The sequence below is a fragment of the Montipora capricornis genome, chromosome 6 (assembly GCF_036669925.1).
Source record: "Montipora capricornis isolate CH-2021 chromosome 6, ASM3666992v2, whole genome shotgun sequence".
Taxonomy (NCBI): Eukaryota; Metazoa; Cnidaria; class Anthozoa; order Scleractinia; family Acroporidae; genus Montipora; species Montipora capricornis.
The window spans coordinates 43174907-43194678 of record NC_090888.1 but is presented as its reverse complement, the minus strand read 5'-3'; the positions used below and the strand labels follow the sequence as shown (position 1 = coordinate 43194678).

At 38.8% G+C, this 19772-nt stretch overlaps 1 protein-coding gene across 1 annotated transcript; it reads left to right on the top strand.

Moving 5' to 3' along the window:
• The first annotated feature begins 2483 nt into the window (after positions 1-2483).
• On the top strand, positions 2484-13507 carry LOC138052196 (sodium/hydrogen exchanger 9B2-like). The gene is made up of 8 exons (XM_068898571.1): positions 2484-3101; positions 4812-4987; positions 5436-5545; positions 6503-6655; positions 8111-8219; positions 8935-9071; positions 12238-12318; positions 13131-13507. Exons 1-8 carry the CDS (start codon positions 2500-2502, stop codon positions 13311-13313), a joined length of 1551 nt encoding a protein of 516 aa, XP_068754672.1. The 5' UTR covers positions 2484-2499; the 3' UTR covers positions 13314-13507.
• Positions 13508-19772: the final 6265 nt, after the last annotated feature.

The following is a 19772-nucleotide window of genomic DNA, read 5'->3' as shown; positions in this document are numbered from 1 at the left end:
TCAGCCTCTGCAGGGCGTTGACTGAGTGGGTCGCTAGAGCAATGTCGTCTGCAAAAAGAGCCTAATGGCACGTCTGACCCTGGTCTTAGCGCCAAGTCTTACTAGGTTGAACAGCTTTCCGTCAGATCGCGTATGAAGGTATACACCATCTTCGTTGTTTCTGAAGGCGTGTGCTAGAAGCAATGAGAAGAATATCCCGAACAGTGTTGGTGCGAGAACGCATCCCTGCTTGACATTTGCCCGTTGTAGCAGACAGTGCTGTACATATCCCTGTGAAAGGACTCTATGATGGAAAGCAGCTTAGGGAAAAGGAAAGGAAAGGAGAGGAACTTTATTTAAGTGTCTAGTCGTTCTAGCGCTGGAGCGCTAATTGGAGACACTGTAAACTGAAATGAACAATGAAAGTAAAGCAAGTCAAATGTCGGTTTTTGGGGAGAGGGGAAACCGGGACCTTGCCGCTCGATAGGAAGTCGATAGCCCTGCTGAGTTCTTGCGTTGAGGGCTCGTCGTTCAGTACCACAAGAGTGGGAAGCAGGCTGATAATGCCAAGGGCGGCCTCAGTAACTACGTTTTGAGTAGAGTACAGTCCTAAATTGCTCCACCCAACGATTTATTAATACTAATACTAATAAACCTTTATTTTCACACTATCATGTTTAAAGCTGAACAGCTTGTGGGGTCGTGCACAAATGAAACCAAATGAAATCAATACATATGAAATCAAATGTTGGTTTTTGAGGAGAAGGGAAAACCGAAGTACCCGGAGAAAAACCTCTTGGAGCAGAGACGAAAACTAACAAACTCAACCTGCTTTAATCGCTGCGTCATCCCTACTCCTTGGTATAAACTAACTGAACGCCATCTTTTATAATCCTTTCCACATGTACCTTGCTAGATAACACTTCATGTATGATAACACAACAACAGTAACAATGAAAACAAATGGTATCGAAACAATAGATGAAGCAAAATGACAGACATAAAAGGAGAAAAAAAGCAGCCAAATTAAAATATAATGAATAAAAGAAAAAGAAGGTTTATAATTACAGAAAATTAAATAGGTTGACAAGTGTATTAGTGGGTAACCTGTGAGACTGGTTCACCGCGAACGGAATAAACACCTGGAGGAAAATACGGCTGTAGCCATATGGCGTTCTCATTTTAATAATGCCTCTTTTGAGAGCAGCACTAAAAGTCGGAATCCAAAATCCGGATTCCGGAAACCAGAAACCAGAATTATCCACATTTCGCGAGAATTAAAACAACTTATCCACTGGATAACTCAATTTGTTTTGTTAGTGTTTATCCGCTGGATAGTGATTTATCCCGTGGACCTTTTGAACAATAGAGGCCTGGTTTGTTGTGCATCTTGTTTATCATCAAATCAAGTCTTTTAATTGGAAATCCCCGTAAATAAATAATCATAAATGAAATTTGTTTATTGTACATGGTCAAGTTTGCGTTAAAGTAATAATGAATAAACAAAAAATGTTTTACCGTCTTTTCTTCCAGGCTTTGATTATGTTCTAGTAAGAGTCCATTACTCAAGAGTAAGAATCTGGTCTCAGGATTGTCCCCATCAGCGTCCGAAAATTGTCTCCTTTTAAACCAAGTTTTGCAGAAATAAACAATAGACGAAATAGCCCTTTTCACGGTTAGTTTTTCTCATTTGTATTGCAATGTAATCTAACATGAATGCGAGGCAATTTCGGGTTAAAACTACAAAATAGTCCGAAATTACCTCGCATCCACGTTACATTACATTGTAATGCAAATGATTAAAACTAACCTTGAAAAGGGCCAGGGGCTGAATCAAACCCTTTGGGAATAATACGTTTCGTTCCAGGTCTTTGCATCATCATTTAAATGTGAATGTTATATTATAATGCAAATACAACATTGAGTTACTTTTATTACTTTTATTACTTTTACGTAAAGTTCACCATGTACAGAGCCAATTTCGATTATGATAACTTATTTACGAGGATTACCAATTGGAAGACTTGATGATAATAAAGAAGAACAAGAAACCTGACCTCCATTGTTCGAAAGGTGGATAACGCTATCCACGGATAAATCACTATCCACCGGATAAACAATAGTAAAACAAATTGAGTTATCCAGTGGTTATATTATTGCAATTCTCGCAAAGTGTGGATAATTTTGGTTTCTGTTTCTCGAAAGTCCTGAAAACGTTTCGGGCCCAAAAAGCCATTTGTGAAACTGCCAACAGCTTGTTTTGGAAAGCCGATCTTTTAACATGTTTTCAAGCCAACTAAAAGAAACATATCTGTGAAGTTTGGCGAGTTAAATCCTCTCCTTTCTTGAGATACAGAGGGAAATGTGACACCCCAAAATGGCCCGTAAAGTTTCGGGACTTTCGAGAACAGGTGTCTGGCTTCTGGCTCCAGGTTCCGGATTTCGGATTCCGGATTCCAGAATTTCTGCTTTTTTCGATGCCCGCGTTTTCATCGCTCAGTCATTTTCTTCAGCAGTACCATGGACGACAAAGAAAATACCTCCAGGCTAACGGATTCTTTAGCACATGGAATCGGAAATGGCGACACTTCGCAACCGAAGAACAAAAATGGAGTTTTTAAGGAGCATTTGACTTCAGCAGGCTTAACCGTTCCTCCAAGTGGGTTTTGTGGCCGCTTTTTAACTCGCGGACTGATTGTTCTGTTGATATGGGCTGTGTTGTGGTCAATAATTGGCAACGATGCTTTACCTGGTGGAAATATATTTGGTATATACATTGTTGTAGTTTCTGCTAGTCTTTTCGGTTTTATAGTGGGTAAAATTCCATATCTTCGCCTTCCACCGTTATTGGGTATGCTCTTAGCGGGATTTCTATTGCAGAATGTTCGAGGGATTAATTTGGCTCGTTCCATTGACAAGCGTTGGTCTTCAACTCTACGGAGCATGGCTTTGGTGATAATTCTTATTCGTTCGGGTCTTGGATTAAATACTTCTGCGCTAAGAAAACTGAAGTTTACTCTTGCTCGATTAGCGTTTCTTCCTTGCATATTTGAAGCAGTTTCTGCCGCGGTTCTTGTGCATTTCCTGTTAGACATGAAGTGGCTTTGGGCCTTCCAGCTTGGGTAAGTTTGATATTTCTGCATTGTGCAGTGTACATAGATATTCACCATCATACAATTCTGCGTAACCGAGTCTCTGTAGATCATAGACAGAAACTTACGAATGAAACGTATACAGTAAAAACGATTTCATTTTAAAGCTGGCTTATTAAAGTCATCTGACGTATTGGCATAATAGAATCTACAAGCTTTCCATGGTCTGCCATTAGGGAGTCATGAGATATACCATGTGGCGGCATCTGCCTGCGCATGATGACTCTCTTGATCTCTGACGTCCAAATGGAGAGCTAGGCCAATTGTAGCCTATAGGTGGTTTGCAACCAATCTCTAGTGAGTCACGGATAACAATGTACATGTACAAATTGCGGTGGATGAACAAAAGGAGCTAATGTTTTGTTTTCTTCCATTGATATGGCAGCGATGACGTAAAATGAAAACCACCTGTGACCATTGCCTCAAATAATATTGGACTCATCACTCACCTGTCATCTGTTTGAGAGGATTACCCTGCCCAGTTAGGTTTTACACCCGCAATGAGCTGGACCATCATATTTGAATTGGCTCATTGCACTTTAGGCTGGGAATAATTTATTGTAACCATGATAGACAGGGTTTTTCCTAGTTCTTTGATTGCAAATAGCAAAGGTAGTGCAAATTTGTTTTTCAACAGAGATCTATAAAACTTTATGGTTTTTCTGGATTGAAATCATTTTGCGTTGCCATTAGCCTCCATGAGTCTGTCCTGCAGCTCACTAGCACCAGAACTAGAAATCACCAGTTCATACTGGTTTCACTCCTGTTCTGGAGCACCCAGACTTTTTTTAGAGTACAATTGTCCAATGTCAAATGTTATAGATAAAATAAATCTAGGAAAAATATTGAACTGCAACGTATACTGTATATATGTACTGTACCAAATACGTAATCAAATACGTGAGATAAGGGATCTTGCAAGCTTTAAATGTGCGATATCATAGGACACATTTTACCTCGCTAGGGCACATTTTAACATGGCTTGTTCATATTATTATATAGTAAATTCGGCTTGTAACTAACTATTACTATTGTTTAAATTTCTTTGCCATAATATGATATCTAGCGCGAAGTTATCCCTATTACATTAGTCTTTTTAAAATTTATATCTTGAAATTCTTGTAATTTTTAGCATTTATACTTTGTAATTCTTACACGGCTTGTCAGAAAACCAGCTTGCTGAGCCATTTACCGTGTTCTAAATAAAGTTGATTGATTGATTGATTGTACCCATCACCTCCTGAGCCCTCCACCCCCCACGCCCCCCCTTCCTCCCGTTCCTCTAAAGACGCGTAAAATCATCTGGCAAACAAAAAAAGTGAAATCTATAAAGTTTCACTCTTAGGAGCCCTTGAGTTAAAGACATTCTTTAAAACCTAAAATTAAAAATTCATTTTGACAATTTAACCCTTTGACATCCAAACCGGCCTAAACCGGCCAGACTTGGTATTTTACTGTCTAACGCCAGACGATTTTACTCGTCAGTGGAGAACCCCTGGGAGTCAATGGGTTAGCAATAGACGGTTTAACTCTACTCCAACCAGGCACCAAGTTAATAATTAACATTGAAACCCTTGAGTGGAGTGACGAAGCACTTACATACTTTCTTATGCATACAAAGTTTTGGATGGTCAATATAATATTATATCCATGCAACTCAGATTTTATTCTTGAAATCAGTTTTGTCCAAGCTGCTGTTTCTCTTGCTGTGGTGATACCATGTTTGCTTGAATTGCAAGGTCAACATTATGGAGTAAACAAAGGGATTCCTACTCTGGTCATGGCCGCGGCATCTTTTGATAATGTTTTTTGTATAAGTGCATTTGGAGTTTGCCTTGGAATAGCATTTGATTCAGGTCAGTGTAGCCTGCACTTCGAATTATGTTTGCTGATAAAAATTTACATGTAAGGTGTATGACAACTGCAGACTGTAGACTGCCTACAAATATTATTGAATTCAACAGCATTTAAGTCTAATTAGCACTCATTTCAAATAGTGCTGTTAAACACTTATTTACACTTATAAATGTGAGTCAGGGTTAGGTTAGGGTTAGTCAGCGGTTTGCGATCTGCAGTCTGCAATTGTTGACGCCGATAAAGTTGTTATAATCTAGAGGTCTCTTTATATAATTATACAAACTGCATCTTTAACAATTAAGAGGTGTAGTGTGTGGACAATCTACAAGGTACTGTGCATTGTAAGAATGAATGCTTGAACATGGCGCAGACACTTGATGGAATGCTATTTCAAAACATGAATCATCAATGACATGATAAATTATTGCTTTTTCTCTCTTCTGTTAGGTAATTTGATATTCAGCATATTTCGAGGACCAATCGAGTTGTTACTTGGTATCACTGTTGGATGTCTTGTTGGTGTCCTGTGTTGGTTCATTCCCAACAAGAATGACAATGTACATACAAGAATCTCTTTTCCATTGTGATTGTCTTGTAGAAAAGTAGTTTTTTACATCATGTTCAGTGATACATCTACAATTCAAGGTCTATGATAACTGCAGACTGCTGAGACTGCAGATTCCAGACTGTAGACTGCCTAAAACTTGTGCCGATAAACAGTATTTATAAGTTTAAGCACCCATTTTTGAATAGTTAGCTTTCAATAACTGTGATTTAGGGTTAGTCTGCAGCCTGAGGTCTGCAGGCTGCAAGTATCAGACACCACTCAATTCATTGGTTTGTAATTTTTGGCCTTAATGGTTTATATTTGTATACTGTATGTCAATCAGAGTGACTACTAAGGAGACAAATAACAGGACAAAATTACCCTGAGCTCATTGTTTAGGAAAGTGTTATTAAGGGCTGAGAGATTTAGGGTACACTTTATCGGGACTTTGTTTTTAGTTACAGAAGTTTGTTAAATTAATGTTCCACTGTTGTTGTTGCAATTTGTACATGTACAATGAGGGGTTCCTCAAAGTATAAACATGGCATCTGACAGGATGCGGCGATGCGGATCAGGATAATTCACTGAAATCCACATCTTCCACATAATTTCGATATTTTCCGCAAAAAACAGAAGAAAAACCTGATATTAGTGATAAAGCAGCTCCTTAACATCCTCAAAAACATAAAAGCTGAAGAAATTGACTGTTTTGAAACGCTTATTTTCCTGAACATTGAAGAAAACACACCATTTCGTTTGCAAGATGAAAGTTCGTAAGAAAGATCGTAAGCAGTTTTCGCGCGTTGTTGCATGTTGATTTCTTTGGCAAGGCTTTACAGATAATTATTACTGTTTTGAATGAGCTTATTTTAAACAATAATACTATTATTACATGTAGTTTCTTTTAACATTCTTAGATTTTGCTGGACGGTATAATATGGACACATTTTTTTTCCTCTCTCTACAGGTTAATCTTCCTCACAACAGACTTGTGATACTGCTGTGTTTTTCACTTCTTTCTGTTTTTGGTAGTAATGTAGCAAAATTCTCTGGTGCAGGAGCTCTGGGTGTGCTAACCATGTCAACAGTTGCAGCCTATGGATGGACTCCCATAGGAAAGGTTTGCAGTAAAACCAAGTATGCTGTTATTACAAGCTAGTGTGAAAGAGAGCATTAATTTTTTGTGCCATTCTACATGTGCATGGAGTTTTCTTTCTCTTTTCAAAGTCTTTGATCTTCAGGGGCAGCGGCTGCACTGTAGTTGGTCAAAGGCTGATTAACTTTTATCCGCTTTTAAGTAGTACAAGGTTTGAATCTTGCATATGTTGAAAGAGTATTAACAACACAATTTTATGCTGAAGGAAAGCAAAAGCTTATATGAAAGGCATAATTAAAGGCTAAAAATCCCAAGGAAGCCTGCTTTAAAAGTAAATAGACTGTAATTTAAATTTCCAGTAATCCAGGATTGGCCTTGAATGTGGAATTAAAGTGCTTATAGCTGTTTCTTTTTTTCAAAAGAAAATTTTTTTTTTTTCATTGTGCATTAAGGACCAAGTTTTGCCAAGGTTTACTACAGTTGACTTTTCAGGCAATCTGTTATACTTGGTTTTTCTAGTTGTCTGCATTGTTTATTGGATACCAGGAACATTCCATCTTAGTGTAATTACATTGATGATTATTGAAAATTCTCTGTGCTGATTGGCTGCACTTGTGGTGATTATTACGCGATAATCTTCAAAATGGCCGCAAGCCATTTTGAGGAATAGACAGACGAAAAAATTAATATTATTGTTTAATAAAGAAAATGCATATTTTCCAAAGTTAATTATCACCTATACAGTCTTAGTTTTGATTCACCGATATTTATGTTGCCTTCGCCTAACAATAATAATAATAATTGTGAAAATTTGTTGACCCCTTCACTCCAAGAGGTTTCCCATTTGCCAGAGTATGAATCCATTCCCAGTTTTCAGATGATGTGATGGCTGCCATGTTTGTGCCCCTCAACAAGCACTTGGTGTCCAACAGAAATCCTGCTGGTCAACTCAAATGCAAACCCTTCCTTCTGTTTTGTGGCAAATCATTTGAGTGAAAAAATGCAGAGTATTCCTATTAGCATTAGTTTATTATCTGGACAAGAACTAAGCAAAGAAAGAAGCTGTGAAATTAGCAAAGTAAGAAAGTAATATCACACGTGTGATAAACGATTTTGATTGTGAACGATATTTTTTGACACGTTTTCAATTTGCACTGGTTTTCAACGAGAGCATTTAAGTTTGTTAGGCAATTAAAGTGAAATAAATAAGGCAATATACAGTTTTTAGGAACAGTTTCATTAATGACTTTTATATTTTTTCCCTCTTACGGTTTTAAAACTATACCGGAAGATTTAAAAATTATCACATTACCCGCACCTTCCTATAACCCGCACCAAGAACTGTTTGTGGAAAAATTAACACATTACCCGCGGGTAATCGCCCGGAAATTACAGTATTCAAATTATTCTGTAAATATGCTGAAAGCATAAAATGTAACTTGTTTTAAGGGATATCTATTAATTGTCTTTGTCGGTCAGGCTCCAGTTGCTATGGTGATGTCCCTTGTTTGGCAGTTGTTTGAACCTTTGCTGTTTGGTCTTGTTGGGGCTGAAGTCAGTGTAGCTTACATGAACACAAAGGTTGTTGGTGAGTCTCACTCTGAAAATACTTGACATTGCTCACTACAAAACCAAAACCTCTTTATTGTTTAAATTTATTGCTTATGTAAGTATACAGGTAGGTTTGATAATGCATAAGCAAAAACCAACAATAAAATTAAGCTAAGTTCAGAGATGATTAAAGTGACTCTCAGAAAATTTAAATGAGAGATAATTAATTTATGCAATGTCACACTAGGTACAGGTCACTGGTCACAAGTCACAGGTCAATGTTTTACCAATACAGAAAGAATCCTAAACATTCATTAAAGTTAACCTTAGGCCTAAACAAAAGTTTTTAGGCCTAATGTTAGCATTGATAAACGGTTAGGGTTGTTTCTGTGTTGGCAAAAAAAATGACTTGTGGCTTGTGACCTGTGTTTTGTATTGGGACAGAACCCTATCCGAGTGAGACAAGGTGACAATAACTGCTTGGAGGTACGTTTGACTGTTTATTGTACAATGTATAATGCTAATAATACTGTCACCTGGTCTCCATGTCCATTCGAATTCTATCTAAGCAAGGCTATTTGCGTGAAATTGCATATATTCAGATAAACAGTATTATCTATCATTGAAATCCTCCATGAGCTACACTTTATTTCTCACAATTACTTTTATCATCTCAACTTGATAAGGGCGTCAGGGCCCTTCGGCTTGGTATTTGCTAATGTTGTCTGTCTCTTTATTTCTTTATTCTGCAGGAATGGGCATCGCAAATCTTGTCATCAGTCTGATAATTCGACTCGTCGCTACCTATCTCGGTTTACTTGGAAATGACCTCAACTTAAAAGAGAGGCTGTTTATTGCCATTTCATGGCTGCCAAAAGCTACAGTGCAGGTAGGTTCTAAACTAGATAGATTAAAATATATTTTGGCCATTTCCGAGTTCATGTCTGCCTCCTTTTTTTATGAAAATTAGTTTTTATTCATAAGTAAGGTAGAACTAATTACCATCAGAAAAACTTTGCCCTTAGACTCACTTTGAAGAGGAGGCAGACAAGAACTCGGAAATGGCCTATTGGGTGCGAAATAAATAATCGGTACATTCGTAGCTGTGGCTCTCGTAATAGAACTCGAGATTGTTTGCACGCAGTCGTCGCTGCTATGAACTTTCGATTACACTGTACTTCGTCGCCGAGAGGGGTCCTCTGCTGCAAGCATGAATGTCTTACAATTGCCTTTACTTTCTCACTCTTACTGCTCTTCAAATGCTGCTTCAGCCCGTGGTGGTTTAAGTACTTGTTTAGTTCTGGAACAGGTAGCTTTTTAAGCTTCGTTACATCTTCGCACAGCTCAATCCAAGGATAATCCTCATATGATTTATCTTTTGCCTTCCTACTTTCTTTTGCCGTTTCTTCTGCTCTCTTTTTCCTTTTAACTTCCATCACTTCAAGATGCTGAAGATAATCCACCGAAAACGTTTATTTGACAATTATCTGCAAACGGAGCAACGCTTTCTGCGTCAGATAAAACCAGCCTGCCATTTCCATGGTCTAATTCTCTTCCCCAGTGATGTTCCCCAATGCCTTGTGTACACTCCTAGTCTGACCGTCCCGGAAGAATGTATTAAAGTTGAGCATGTTGCCATGTCGTTATTTAGACGAGATGGGCCAGACATCGCACAGCTCTTGGAAGGAAATTAGTTCACCAATGCTGCAAGAAGCAGAATCACCACCAACCTTAAGCAGCAAGTCAGAGACTATATTTATACCTTAATGTACCCTGAAGAGTACACTCTGACTGAAAGCATTGCTGAAAATGGACTTCTGTAGCAGCACAAGCAGCGAAGTAGAGCTCTACGACAGTGAAGATGAAGATGAGTGCCAGTAAGAGTTGCATTAGAAAATAACAGTGTTTAAAGTTCTCTTTAGTGGCTACAAATAGTTGTTGTCGTCAACGTTATTTTAAAGCAGAAGGAAAGTTTGTAATAAATTTGTATCCTGCCTTCTATGTTTGTTCTATAGCATTTTTGAAATATTAAAATATTATGCCATTTCAAAGTTTTACTAAAATATCTCACGTGACCCCCCTTTTTCCTTTATTTTTTTTAGCATGCCGCCCTCGAAAGCAGTTTTTTTCGCATGCCCTCCCCCCTAAATCCCACCAGCCCCCTTCACTCCCCCCCCCCCCCCCCCCCCCCACCTCATAAAAATGAACGGTCCCTTAGTATGATTTTTCCCATGAGAGATGAGCGGTTCTCTGCAAAACGACGACACCTAAGGTGTTGGCGACAACGTGAGCATGCAACAAAAAATCTTTCTTTGAGGCTCTATTTTCAATCTGAAACCCGTCGAACCCGGCAATTTCTTTTTAGGATACTTCGCCCAAATTGTAGGACGTGAACGAGAGGAATAATCGCGAAAAACTTATGATAATGCAAAGTTATGTATTAAAATTGTAAAGTGACGTTTTCGTCGTCGCCGCCGTCGCCGTCGTAGATCTTAAGGTAGGGAGCTTACGAAACGAGGACGACGACGGCTACGATGACTTCATTTTAAAATACGAGTTCGCGTTATTCATATCACTACGAAACTATTTCATGTCGTTTCGCGTTAAAAATGTGTAGTAACTGTCGAGGAATTAAACTGGTATGAGTGAGTTGGAAGCGTGGAGAGAGAACTGAAAATTCATCGTCATGTGCTAACGTCCTCCACAGAACCTTGAATTTGATCATTTCACGTCGTCATTTAGGAGATGACGCCAAAGAAATGTACCAAAATGTAAAACGCACGTGCAGAGCGTGCAGAGCCATTGTTTTTGCTCACTAAACCTATTGTTTTGTTTCGTAAGCTCCCTACTCTCTAACAAGCAACGACGACAACGACGGCAACGAAAACATCCTCTCACAGTATAAATTCTTGTTATAGTAATCACTTCGTGACTGTTTCTAGCCTGAAATCATACCCTTGTTCCCTACGTTTCATTTCGGCCAAGGAGGGACTTTTCGCCCCTTCTCTAAAGAAAAAACGCCCGATCGCAGGTCAGATTATCTGAACGCTTTTAATATGATGAAATGTGTGATAGTTCCTCATGAACAACACTGGTCGCAAGGGCGCTTAATTTAGGGGAGAAAATGAAAATTTATATTCATGTTTTGACGTCCTTTCATTAAACCTCAAATTTGGCTATTTTACGTTGTTGTTTTGCAGACGACGGGAAAGAAATGAACAAAAGTGAAAAACGCACGTGCAGGGCGTGCTATTGTTTTTGCCCACTCAATATGCAAATTTGTGACGTTCTCGTTGTAGTCGCCGTCGTCGCTGCTTAAGTGACATTTTCCACAATTGATAAAAATAGATTGTAACTTCTTATTACATAGCATTATGCGATTGAAATGCGGACAAACATCGAAAAAATGCGTTTGTCGTTGTCCGCATATTAATCTAGGATAAAACTTTCTGCAAAATTTAAAAAAATTCTCTGGAGCAGAGATTCATAGCCACCTTTGCAACTGAAGAATTTTAAAGTGGCTCTGAATCCGCTCCACAGAATTTTTTTAAACTTTGCAGAGAGTTTTGTCTTAGCCTGCTAATCACTTTTCAGCAATAAAAAATGGGGGTCACCAAAGTTGATTTTTGAGATACTGTACAAGCGTTTAAACACAAAATATAGGGCGTTGTTAGATGGTTCTTTTGTTGCCATGATTTTTTTATTACGTCACACCAATTTGTGCGTCTTATTACGCAATTATTGTTTGGCAGTGTATCAGCTCTCGCAAGTTACTTATTTTTTGAAATTGTAGCAACTGCTATTGGTCTGATTTCTAAGTCATCGTTTCTACTCCTTGGTCTCCTATTTTCGATTTCTTTGTAGCAAGCCAATCAAATTTTACCTCACGAAATCTGCTACATGACCTGATATTTCAGCCAATCACTTTGCGTTGAAATGCAAAAAAACAAAAAACACCCTGCACTGCTCTCCTTGTGATTCATATATAAATGCTCGTGACCTTTTCCCATTTATCACCATAATTTTTAATTTGTCTCTTTACTTAATTGATTCAGGCTGCCATTGGTTCTGTTTCCTTGGACATAGCACGACAGAAAGGATTTACTGGACAGATTGAAGAAGAGTATGGAATACAGGTTGAATATGTATATTTAGTGTAATCAGAAACACACGAAGCGTTTAATTTGCAACTCTTTTCCTTGGAACAAAGCTGGGGATTCTAAGACACCAATTTTGTGCCCAAATATGGACAAAAATAATATCGAAGCTACACTCGCGGGAAAATGCACGAGCTACGTTACATCCAAATACGGAAATGTTTAAGCGCAAAAAAACCCTAACTCTGAACCAGAGTTAAACGCTTAAAGGTCATGAGCTTCTAGTATAATTACATAGGTGATTATTGAAAATTCTCAGCGTTGATTGGTTACATTTGAGGTGATCATTACGCGATAGTCACCTACAGTGTAAGCGGTTTTTTCAAAATGGCCGCAAGCCGTTTTGTGGAGGTGACGAATAAATGAATTGCTTTAAAGAAAATGGATATTTTTCAAATAATCACCTATGTAATTACGCTAATATACAATTATTCACCGTAGGCTCGGTGAATATCGGTGAATAATTGTTAAATATATGTAAGTTCGCCATTATTCCATCTTGTTCACGTTAACGCGTCGATCTTGCGTCATCAAGTTTTGATATGACTTCTAGTTTGAAACGTTTTGCTTCTGACAACAACAACAAGAGCTTCTGGTGCCCTTTAGGATTGTTTTTTTAATTTAATCGGCGAATTCCTCTTTTCTTTTTACCAGTTGGCCTTACCCCTCGGGGTGGGGGTGTACCCGTTGTCATCGTCTTTTCTGAAGAGTTCATTATCAATAGGACAGGTAGTTAACATAACTTTACTTACCTATTAAACTGATTTGTTTTATTTCATATGTTATGACAGATTTTGACGATTGCTGTCCTTGTTATTCTCATAACATCGCCTATTGGAGCAATCGGAATTGTTGTAGCTGGACCAAGAATGTTACATCGGAGCCCTCGAGAGGAATTCGACAGCGCTCTTCATGAATCTCCTGGGGTTAAAGTTGAAAGGAAAGAAAACAGAGTTCTCGAAAGTAGCGTCTGAAAAAAATGCAATGCCTTTCAAATGTCTTTATGAAGTATCATCTTTTTTGGCTTCGTGCTCCTTGTCAATTAACGTAAGACACAAATCTGTGTGGGTGATTTTCAGATATTTTAAATGTACACTTGAGTCTTCATGAACAAATATGTAATTAAAGGAAGAGAAGAAAATGAGCCAATAAACGCATGATAGAGAAATATACAAAGCCGAATTCACAGAAAATCCACTTCAAGTCAGTTTTATCAGTTTATCAGTATCCAACTATTTTTTGACTCAGTGATGCACAACAAACTGACTTGTCATCTGTCTAGAAAATGAAGTACACATAAAGCCGCAGAAATCCCGTCTGCGATTCAAGCATTCTAGAATTTTTTATTAACTTGCCGTTCGGCCCCTCAATTTCGTTAGTAAGATGTAGTTACTATGACAGGCCCCTCCTGGGACATCATTCATCCTACCACCGCCGAATTATCTGGGAAGATACCCATCCAAGAAAAACAAGGCCCTTGCAATGAATAGGGCTTAAATCCGCCTTCTTCAATTTTTGTCTTAGTCATTCCGAATATATGTTATGTGTTCAAGTGAATCTATCATGATCTTCGAGTTATGAACGCAATTTTAGCAGTTGCGCAAAGAAGCCTGAAAAATTCAGGACTTCAGCGGGGTTCGAATCCGTGACCTTGCGATACCGGTAGCCACTGATGTTGGGAGCTGGTCATATGTGGATTCATTTGTTCCCGTGATGAATGAATCAATGAACGAAATGATATATGAAATGAACAGTACATTGAAGTGCGGATTTGAAATCAAGCCAAGCTATGATCCTCGCAGTCCTGAATTTTTCAGGCTTCTTTGCTCAATTGCTAAAATTGCGTTCATAACTGCGAGGATCATAGCTCCACTTTATTTCATATCCCCAGTTCAATATGATTCATTTCATATATCATTTTGTTCGTATGTTATGTATGTTATTATGCATGCGCTTCCGTAAATCTCACCTAATTTACTCACAATAGGTTGATAATAAATTTTAATAATGTTCTCTTGACGGCGTGGTCACTTACTCTCCGAACACAAATCTCCCCTTTTCCTACACAAGGGAGTTGGTTACACGGATAAAAGACCTTTTGTTTCGCAGCCCTTGTAGGACTAGCTCGTCACGCTACAAACGATTACATGCGCACAACAAATACCACTTGCGTTACTATGAAAACTACAAAATCTCCGACATGCGCATTGGGAAGGGACGAGAAAGGAGCATCAAAAGTACCAACAAAAATTTAAACAGTTTTTAAGAATCCCAACTGGATTGTCACTTATCCACGTACAAATCATCGGAAGAATCGAAGGAAAGAGACCCTAGAACAACTCGAGCTTGCGACCGCATCGATTCTCATGATTTTGAATCCGGTGACGTCACTACTTGGCCTGCCGGTATTTCCCTGAGATCTCAAAGCATTCCGGCTACGAATCTGCGATAAGTAGATGGAGTTCAGGTTTGAAGTGCAATCTTCCTTTCGAAACTGGCCATCCGACGGGAAAGGATGTCAACAGGAAAAGGACTGAGAGATCAATACAGCAAATCACATTTTTACAGCAAAGGAAACTGATCTTGGTGACTAAAACATGTTTTAGTATATGAATTGATTCAACAAGAAACACGAACAGTTTTGACTCGGAAGCCACGCGGTCAATTACAGAATTTCTCGTGCGGTCAATTACATAAATCAAACTCAATCCAAGGAACAAGGCTTTACAGCCGTAAAGAGAAAATCAACTATCATAATGGACTTTCTTCGTGAAGGGAAAGACCTAAATTCTAGAGCTGAAATTGCCAACAGGTGTAAGTGGACCGTGCTCCCAATCTCGTTCCCAGAGGCCGCGATCCCGCATGACAAAAGGGACTCCTGGGGACGAGGTTGACCTTGCTCCTAGAATCATACATACATACATACATACATACATACGTACGTACGTACGTACGTACGTACGTACGTACGTACATACATGTACATACATCTTTATTTAACAATGAAGGTTAAACGTGCCTCGGCAAGACCGATGTCATGCTCTGGACCTGCCTAACTACAGATAATTCAATACCATCACATTAAACTATAAAAACAAATTTAGGAAAACAAAGTGTAAGTTTCTTTTTAATTACAATAAAATTAGATAAATTAAATACAAAACAAATAATAAATTCGTATCAAAAAGTATAAAAAGTCATTATATATCATTATAATAAAGTTTCTATATAACGCGCGCTCTCATTGGTTTAAACAGCGTGCTTTATGAGAGTACAAAGCACGGAACAAACGAAAGCTCACGCCATCATCCGCAGAAACGCCAGATGAATTTCCGAATTTTACCTTGGGTATTATTGAAGCTGTCAGTTAAAGGCTTGCTCAGATATTCTGTCAAGTGCTTTGGATGGAAGACCTCAACCGTCGCCCGGTCCAGCAGTTCTTTCAAGCTCAGAAAGTCCTCACGCTGGAGTTCTTCATTTACAAAATTCCCAACAGGTTTTCAGATTCCAGCCGCAAGCAGTGAACAGTTTGTTTTCCAGTTGTCATGTCGGAAACGTGCAGGTTTTCATGGGCAACAATTCGGCCGGTTTTCACTGAACTTAATCATTTAGATCCTCTTTTTTGCTGTTTTTTACGGACTGAAACCGAACATTGAGACACTTGTTTTTCCATAAATTCGAATTTTGTGTGATTTCTGTCAAGCCACTTTCCAGTTGATTGATGTTTTGACAAGCCTTTGTTTCATTAACCAATCAAATAATCTTAAACATTCTTACAAGCGCTCTGATTGGTCCAAAGTAGCGTGCTTTATCAGAGTATAAAGCACTGTGCTGACGACATCTCAGTTCGCCACAAGCAGCGCGCGCTTTGAAAATAAAGTAGAATTTTTGAAGAAAATTACTTGTTTTTTATCATAAAACAAATAAAGAAGCCTTGACTGTGCTCTGTTCTGTTGTAAAGCACTTAGGAAGCGGCTAGAGCACTCAAGAAGTAGGGAGAAACACTCGCCTATCGGCTCGTGTTTCCCCCTACACTTCTTTCATGCTCTAGCCGCTTCCTGCGTGCTTTACAACAGAACAGAGCACAGTCAAGGCTTCTTTATTTGTTAATTGAAACACAGCAGGAACCTCTGGTAAAATTTATGCTGTTTAGAAGATGCTTGTTCGCCTTAAGTCCAATCTTAAACGATCTCAACTTTGCACATTCCTTGACATGATGCGGAAGAAGATTCCATGCCAAGGCATGCCTGTGTTTAACAGAAGACCTGCCAATTTCAGATCTTGGTCTTGGCACTTCTAAACGGTAAGAGAATTCCTTAAGCTGTAATTTATTTTTACCTTAGAAATTAAAATGTTTAGATCCTCCGTATTTGAACTATGATAAGATTGATAGGTCAGAACCAGCAGTCTCTTAACATAATAGATAGATATTGCCTCAATTTTTGATCTCATCTGCTGAAGTGGTCATAGGTAGCTTACAAACAACCCTAATTGCTCTCATATGAATACGTTCGATATCCCCCATAAGTGACGGGGAAACAGAGCCCCAGACAACAATATTATATACTACACTAGGAATAATTGAGTTAAAATAAATAGATTCCAAGGTGGACTGAGGCAGGAATTTGATTCGTTTCAGAACAGCCAATTTCTTGCTAAATAAATCACAAACATTTCTAATATGATCCTGCCAAGATAACTTATTGTCAATAGTTAAGCCAAGACACTTAGATGAAGACTTGAGCTCGATGGTCGTAGTGGCGTATCTTAAAGCTGGCAGAGGGCCTATAAAGATTGATCTAGATATTATCATTGCTTCAGTCCTTGATTTATGAGCAATTAGTCTGTTATCTGCGCACCATATGTGTAGCTGAGATAGAATACATTGAAGTGAAGAGATGACCGTACCTGTATCCTTACCAATAGTAAAAACTGTTGTGTCATCAGCAAACATATAGAGGTTACCATACGATGTAAATTCAGGCAAGTCATTAACATATATTGAGAACAATCTAGGCCCCAGGATGGACCCTTGGGGCACTCCATACTTCAGAGGTTGAAGGGCAGATTTCTTTCCAGAGATCTGGACAAACTGATTTCGGTTTGACAAATGGTTGGCAAGCCAGTGGCTTTCAGTTTTGCCAACAGGATTGAATGGTAAACAGAGTCAAAAGCTTTGCGGAAGTCAACAAATAGTACTCCCACTACCAGACCTTGATCCAGAGCTGACTTCCAAGTTTCTGTCATATGAAGCAAGAGACCCTCAGTTGAACGATTTTTTTAATAAGTTGTGGGACTGCAAATGGTCATTTATGGAATTGCACACCACAGCCTCAAGAATTTTTCCAGGTATGCTAAGCAGAGAAATCGGTCTGTAATTGTTCACGTCACATGGTTTGCCTTTCTTGAACACAGGAGTGACACGAGATAGTTTTCAATCACATGGGAAGGAGGCACTAATCAAGCTCTTAGTGGGTGTAAGCTCTGGGTAACTAGTTCAGACGATACCATGAAAAGGTCCCTAGGTGAGACCAAATCTGGACCCGTGGCCTTCTTAGGATTTAATGCCTTCTGGGTATTACTCTTGACTAGCTCCCAATTAAAATCAGTGCAATCTTTAGTAGGAGTATTCCTAGTAACCAAGGTAGATAGGGTTGACTTGTCTAGAGGATTTAACGTTGTTGTTAGGCTTTCAGTAACATTGATGAAAAGATCATTAAAATGATCTGCTTTCATTAGATCATCAGTTAATAGTTTGTTATTGCAATCCATAACTAGACCAAACTTGGATACTTTGTTTTTCCTTAGCACCTGGTTAGTCAGCCTCCAGAATTCTTTAGGATTGGTTGATTTGTTAAATTGATCTTTCCAGTAAGCAGTTTCAGCCTTCTTTAACAGATTTTTTACCTCATTTCTTTTCTCTCTATACTGGCTCCATTTAACTGGATCTCCAGAGGTTTTAGCCTCATATAAGAGCTTAAATCCTTTGTTCATTTCTTTCCTAATGGAAGAATCAATCCATGGGAGGGAATTAGGTCTGAGCTTTGCTTTCCTAGATGGTAAATGGTGATCCATAATATCCTTAATTGCATAAGTAGTTCCAGACGAAGTGGCAATCATCAATATCATCAATGAGTACCAGCATGCATAGACTGCTTAGAAGCGGCTGCCATTTGCGCCTGTATATGCTTCCAGTTCGCTGGGAGTAAATTGATCATTGTAAAGCGCCTTTGAGACGTTTGTGATAAAGGCGCTATATAAATGCACCACTTTAAATGCACCACTTTATCATCAAACAAACCCACAAGGTGCCAAGGAGCATGCTCGAAATTTTTTATCCACTTGTTTATATTTCTTTGTCGAAATCACCAGTGGCTTAGGATTGCTTCTAGCCACTTTAAAGACAGCAAAAACTCAGATGGTGGTCAGATATTCCCAACTCTATGGAACCAGATGTTTGAATTTTCACCGGCTGGCTTGTAACTATATATGAGATCAACAAGAGACTTAGAATCGAATGTTATGCGTGTAGGGCTGTTAACGCTGTTCTTAAGACCAAAACTGCGCAAAATCTGGGATTCATTTGAATCTAGACTGGGAGTCATGTTACAGTTAAAGTCGACTACCTAGATAATATTTTTCCTTTTCATCCAAATCTCTGAGATTCGATTTCTAAAAACATCAAAAAAGGAACAATCACTTGGAGGTCTATAAATGCAGCCAACCAGAAAAGACTGTGATCGCATAGTAATATAACATTCAACCAAGCGGCTTCCAAATTAGGGTGGTCCCATGTGGTAACTTTGTATGAGCAACAAGACTTTCTTTGTAGTAGATTAAGACACCACCGCCATGGTTGTTACGGTCATTTCTCACTATGTGGAAGCCGAGAATCCTGATCCAATTGTCAGTTATGCTCTCATTTAGGTGGGTCTCTGTAATGCCAAGAATATCAAAATTGACAACCTATAATAATAGCTGGATCTCCGGAAGTTTATTAACCAGGCCATTGATGTTTAAATGGCCGATTTTAAGATTTATATCTCCCATCAATTGTCGAAGAGAACTCAATGGATCTATAAGCTCCTGGATATCACTGCCTGTAGTTTCGTTGGTAGCGGAAATGCGGGGGCAAGAACCGGTGAGAGTTTGCACTATCTGAACACAGAGAGGACAGACCCAGTCAAAGGAAACCATATTTTGAAGAACTTTAAAATCCCTCGGCTTGACTTGGCCACATTTAATGTGGCACCACTCGTGGCACTGATCACAATTAACAGCTCGGTGATTCCGAGCAACAGTCTTGGAGCAAACGGAACATTTGGAAGCATTCGTGACAGGACCAGGATTAGGGGAAACATCACTACTAACAAGGAGACAAGCCTGCTGAAAACAGCTATCAGAATTTGCGTAGTAGCGAATCCTTGACTGTA